The following is a 5,908-nucleotide window of genomic DNA, read 5'->3' as shown; positions in this document are numbered from 1 at the left end:
AGCATGTATACTTTTCTCCTCTGTTCAAAATATCCTGTATTGTTTGATGAATATATTCAGTGGATGTCTGGATGTTTCACACAAACACACAACACATCCCTCTGCTGCTCAGGCCTAATGAGTCTGAGTGCCTAAAATCCAATACAAATTAAATTGTTTGCTAAAGCCATATCGAGTTCTTGGCCAAGAACTACCGGATGTTGAATTTTGTAAAGATCAGATATCAAATCATGGAGAAAATGGTCATGTTCTTACACAAGGCAGATAAAAAAAAAAAGCACCAGGTTTTATGTGGTAATATTTATTTTACAGAAAATAACTATAAAAATAATAAATACCATTTGAAGTACATAAAAATGGTTACATTGAAAATGCTTAAAAGGAAAATTTGCAGGAAAAATGATTTCAAGTAAGGTGAGATTCAAATGATGTTGACCTGTTCACGGCAGCAGTGGAATTATTGTTCCAGTGTACCACCCTCAGTGTCAGGTGGTCTTGTTCTTTGGTGAAAGCATAGTTCTTGGATTTGTTGGCCTTGATACAGATTTGCTGGATGGGAGCACACTGAGGGGTCCCAGGTGTAGAGTTCTTTCTGAAATACAAATCATATAAGGTGTCATTAAAAACATGAAAACCTTTTTCAAATGCACTCACAATCACTTAGATGTCACTGTTTAGTTTGCAGCTTGAATATTTGGAGGGTGGGGGGGGAAAAAAAAAAGAGTCTTTACGTGAGATGTATACAGTACACGAGTTTGAATTACTTATAGATTGATTGAAAAGTAAAAATTCAGTTTGCAAACTATCTGTTGTACTCACCTGCATTTTGCTCTGTTCCTCTCTTCATTAATCTCGCAGAAGATTGAGGTCTGTCGAGCTGCCTCACCTGCACTCCTGGTCGGAAACGCATGTAACTGGCTGGGGGTTGTTCAGGTCTGTTCTGGACTGAACTTTCCTGTGGAATCATGTTGGACAAGGCTTGTGAGCTGGCGATAGCTTTGGGGGCCTCGGTGAGTGGAGGCTCCTCAATCCGGTGGGAGATGTCGCAGCTTCTACATTCCTGGTCATTCCCATCAACTGACCTCCATCTGGACAAGGAGGGAATTTTCTAATTAGATAATACTATGACACTTAACTGACCACGCTGACTATGAAACTCAATAGTTTAACAGATTACCTGTTCTCAATCAAAGAGCAGGCCCTGTTTTGTGAGCTGACAGTTGATGTGACAGGAACAGCCTTCACGTAGCAGGTTATGTAGACCTATGGGAGTGATTAGTGTGAAATACAAAACTACTTTTAGGCCTCATATACAAAAAAAGAAAACTTTAAAAGGGATAGTTCACCCAATAATTCAAATTCACTCATCTACTCACCACTTTGCCGATACAAGATCAGCAACCTTGCAAAAGCTGCAGTTAATTGGGTGAGACCTTGTGTGTGGTGTGTGTGCACAAATGTGACTCCGGGCTAGGAGGATAACAGCGGACATTAAGGCTAAAAACATGATGTAAATAATGCTGTTTGGAGTGGAATTTGAATGTCAGGGCTAACAGACACTTGGATGACATCACAGGAGCAGTATGGAGGCATTTTATTTTATTTTTCGGTGTTATTCTGTTGGAAGAAGTGGTTCAACTTTTGTGAACTTCTTCGCGTATTTTTGACTAGGCTGTAACAGTGCAGTAAACTCATGCTGGTAAATACAAAATTCAGACAGCCAGGGTTTGTGATGTCAAATAGCAAGAAAACCAATCATGTCAACTTGTAGGTGGAGCTCAGTAGCTGGAAAAGGCTCCTCAACTGCAGGTGAATTGGGAGGGTGGAGAGATGGGGAGCAAGGGCGGGGCCATATTAGCATATTTATAAATCCCAGTCATGACATGAGGAAGGTTTAGTTACATTCAAGTCTTTTTAAGGCATTGGGGGATTTTTTTTTTCATGACTAACCATTTGAATATATAATTTTGAGAAAAAAGAAATGTTTTAGGGGGGTGTATTAAGCTACCGGAGTGGGACTTTGATAGAACAATAGAAAGGAAAGGCAACTGACCTGGTTTTTGGGCTCTTGGTAAAACCTGAATGCATCCAGCTGAAATCTCAGCTTGTGCTCCTCAGCTCTTGGTAAGAAATGTGAGCTGGAGTTTGTCAGGTAAGCATCAGTAAGACACCTGTTGTAGCAGCAAAGGAAAAAACAAATATTGAAATGCTGTTGACAGAAACTGCAATCAGGTATTTTATGGATGAACTGTGGTCATGGCACTCACCCATAATGCTCAATAAAGTCGTATTTTATTTTTGCCTCTGCATCAGGGGTTGCTGTGGCAACACAGTGGTCAACATAGACTCGCAGGGGCATGTGGTTACCAAGGATGGCCGAGACTTCAAAGTGAATGCGGTCACCCAGGAAATATGAGTACGATGCCCTCTCAAACTGCCAGTCTTCTAAAATAATGATAATAATAAATATTAAATAAAAACATTGTCACTCAAAGTTAATTGTTCATGAGACTACAAAAGATTCCTGGACAAAAAACAGACATTTTTTTTTACCAGTCATGATTCGCAGATTGAAATCGATCTGGTCTTCAGCTGAGGTTGTGGAAACAAGAGGAATCCAGGTGGGCTGCAGAGAAATGCCATCCACAGCATACCTCCTGAAAGTAGACAAGTCAGTCCATCACCTCAAGATTCAGTCTAAGCATTATTAGAAATCATTCAAGAAACTGCATCCAACAATACACACAACCGACTGTGTCAAAATTATTGTGCTTACTTCTCATAATGGCATTCAACTGGAATTGTTGCACCATCCAATCGATGCAAAACATGAGGGGAAGGTTCAGGCAAGTAGATGAGAGTAGTAGAATAGATGATCTTTTCTTTGGTCGACTGGAGAAGAATTGTGTTCGTTTTTCAGCATTTTCTACTCAGCAACATAAAGTTAAATTACCTCAACACCGCATGGTCATTTTACAGTGGGCTATATGAGATATCCACAACTGTTGTCTGAAAGTGTCTGAAAGTGTCTATCAGGGGTGGGCAATAGATAATAATATGAATAACTATCGCAATATAATTGTCATCAATATATGAGAAGTCCAATAACATAACACTAATTCCACATTGAGGTGGTATAACATCATTGATAAGACTCAAATTTTGCAAAGCTGGTGCAAAGTTATTCTCACTGAAGAAAGGGTGTAACTGCTAAAAATCCATCCACTAAAAACCCACTTTACAAAGTGGCCATGCAATCAGTGGTTTATACTTATTGTACCGAATCAAGATAAAAGTGACAACGACTCCCAGTTGTAGGAACATAATTAGATATAATGAAGTTGATTCTGTCTTTAGACCATCACCGAAGGTGCTTGGATCTTTATACTTAAAAAATACTAACAATGATCACAGTAATTATCGACTAGTATAAACACTGTCTTGGTTAAATTGACATTAAGAATCTAGATTAGGAGATGCACGATCAAAGTACAAACATATCCCAGTTATCTCAACATGACAAAACTGATTCTTTCATTTATCGTTATAATTATCAATAGTGACTGATCAACATTTTTATCTTGATATAATTATCGTCTGAACCTACACAAACACGAGTAACACATTTCTACAACCACACACTTGGATGTCCATAAACACAGCACGATGCTTACTGAGAGTTTGATGCCACAGTCCATGAGATGGGCCCGGATGGTAAATTCGGCCTCTCCTGACTGGGCCGCGCTACACGCACTGTATTCGGTTGCTGGGTCCGAACCAAGCCGCAGGTGTCTGCCGTCCACCTGGAGGCCCGTATCGAACAAGTCCGCCTGCACCACGACCTCCATGGAGTCCGGATGGCACCTGACCACCACAGGCCGAGGCCGCGCACCGAGCTCCGGGCTTTGCTGCTGCTGTTGGGCCGCAGACACCGCGGGCCGGGTGTAGCTGTGGCTCCAGGTGGGGCTGAGGTTGTTGTGCACTAACTGGCTCTCTGCGAGCGTGGAGACTGAGATGAGGACGATGATCCACCAGGGAGAAGAAGCAGTGGTTGTCCGCAGGTTTGGCGCCATCCTCGGGCTCGAACGCTCTGGAAGACACGTGGTCCGACATGAGCTCAGGTTTAAGTCACCTCCCCTGATTGAAATGAGCCATTCACACACACCTGGTCTGATCTGAACCAACAGTCACCAAACTTACACAGAACTGCACATCCACATTACTGTGTGAGGTTAATCAGCACGAAGAAAAGTGATTCGATCTTGTTTATATACATATGTAATTTAAACTGACTACACGTGACTGTTTATACCTTTTGTTTATATTGTGATGCTTTGGTCAATCTACATGCGGTATGTGCTGTTGTCCACTAGATGTCACTGTAATCGTATATCAGTTAATTCTATTCTCACCTAATAAATAGATCAATATGTATGAGGATGAGTCATAAAGAGGCAAATATCTGAGGTTATCCTGACCTGAGCCCTTTGGACTAAGATAAGATAAGACATGGCATGATATGGTATGGTTAGACAAGATAAGATAAGATAAGGCATGATAAAATAAGATAAGATAAGGTAACATGGTAAGTTAATATAAGATAAACTGTACTGATTCCAGGGTTCACTTGTCAAAGTAGCAGATAAAGACGAAGACAACAACAATGAAGAGAAATACATAAAGGTAAGAGTATAAATAAAAGGTAGTAAAAAATATGTGCATTATAATGCAATATATAAAAGAAGCTGAATAATAATATGTAAACATACAGAATATACAATATTACAGTATTTACATTAGAAGATCATTTATTATATCTTACTTATTCTGTGTCTATGTGTAGGACTCTGGTCCACCACTTCAGTCCGTGGTGTCACACTTTTTCTGTGGTAACAACGTCAGAGGTCACTCTCAACCACAGCAGCCACAAAAGTCAGTTGTGCACCTGAAAAACTGTTTTTCACTTTCCGTCAGGTTTTATAAATACCTAACACTGCTGATCTCCTCTTCCAAAAGAGTTTCACCCAAAACCAAGAAAATGTGTTATTTCAATCCGGAAGTACTGGGCACTGAGCTGAACACTAGTTAGTTGACGATAAATACTTACAATGTGGTGATTGACTCTTGATTCCTTCTGCATATACAATCTTTTTTACTGATAATATTCACCTGATAATAATATTTAATATTAAATATTATACTATTTACAAAGCAAGTAAATATAAAATGCATATTCTGAATTATTTGTATGAACTCTTAAATAAAATAAGTTTTAAGCAAAGATGAAACAGGTTACATCTAATCTATTCAGCAGCAGATTTCAGAGCTGCTGATTTCAAAGCTTGCTCAGTTACCAGCCTTGACTGATGCACTACTGGCAAGTATTGTTTGTAAGATCTTAGGTTGCGGTTCGGACCTTAAGAGTCGTCTTGTGCAACACACAACTTTGTAGTCATTATTTTTGCATTTAGGCTTGTGAGAAACAATATTTTGTTCAGCTGTTTAATTTGTATGCAGATGAATGACAGTAAAAGTAAACTTGAACTTGCTGATTATCATCACTGGATTTTAAAAGTGAAGGATAAACAGACACTCTTGCATTTTGTTGGTACTTAATGATCAGAAGATGGTCGGGCTGAGTTGGAACCAGTGAAACACGCTCAAAATAATAAAATCACATTTTGATGAATTCAGGATCATTAAATTAGCAGTTTTTTCCTGCTAATCACACACATTATATTGTAGTTTAGCAGTTGTGGTAGTCACTGATAAGCTCTTGCTTCAAAGAAGGAAGTCCGATAACTAAATCAATACTTGCTGTGATGATGTAACTAAAATCCTCTTACAGTGACACATTTCCTGGAATTGAAGTGAACAGATTGAACAAATGAACGAGACATCAGCTGGA

General features: G+C 39.4%; 1 protein-coding gene across 1 annotated transcript; it reads right to left on the bottom strand.

Moving 5' to 3' along the window:
* Window positions 1-285: 285 nt before the first annotated feature.
* On the bottom strand, window positions 286-4,131 carry LOC109640758 (zona pellucida sperm-binding protein 3-like). Its single transcript, XM_020104937.2, has 8 exons — window positions 3,675-4,131; window positions 2,777-2,892; window positions 2,554-2,657; window positions 2,268-2,445; window positions 2,054-2,171; window positions 1,178-1,263; window positions 820-1,088; window positions 286-592 (listed from the first exon to the last, which is right to left on the bottom strand). Exons 1-8 carry the CDS (start codon window positions 4,071-4,073, stop codon window positions 486-488), a joined length of 1,377 nt encoding a protein of 458 aa, XP_019960496.2. The 5' UTR covers window positions 4,074-4,131; the 3' UTR covers window positions 286-485.
* Between the last annotated feature and the right edge of the window lie 1,777 nt (window positions 4,132-5,908).

Source organism: Paralichthys olivaceus, chromosome 16 (assembly GCF_024713975.1).
Source record: "Paralichthys olivaceus isolate ysfri-2021 chromosome 16, ASM2471397v2, whole genome shotgun sequence".
Lineage (NCBI taxonomy): Eukaryota > Metazoa > Chordata > Actinopteri > Pleuronectiformes > Paralichthyidae > Paralichthys > Paralichthys olivaceus.
The sequence above is the reverse complement of the archived record's forward strand: the minus strand, read 5'-3'. Positions and strand labels throughout refer to the sequence as shown.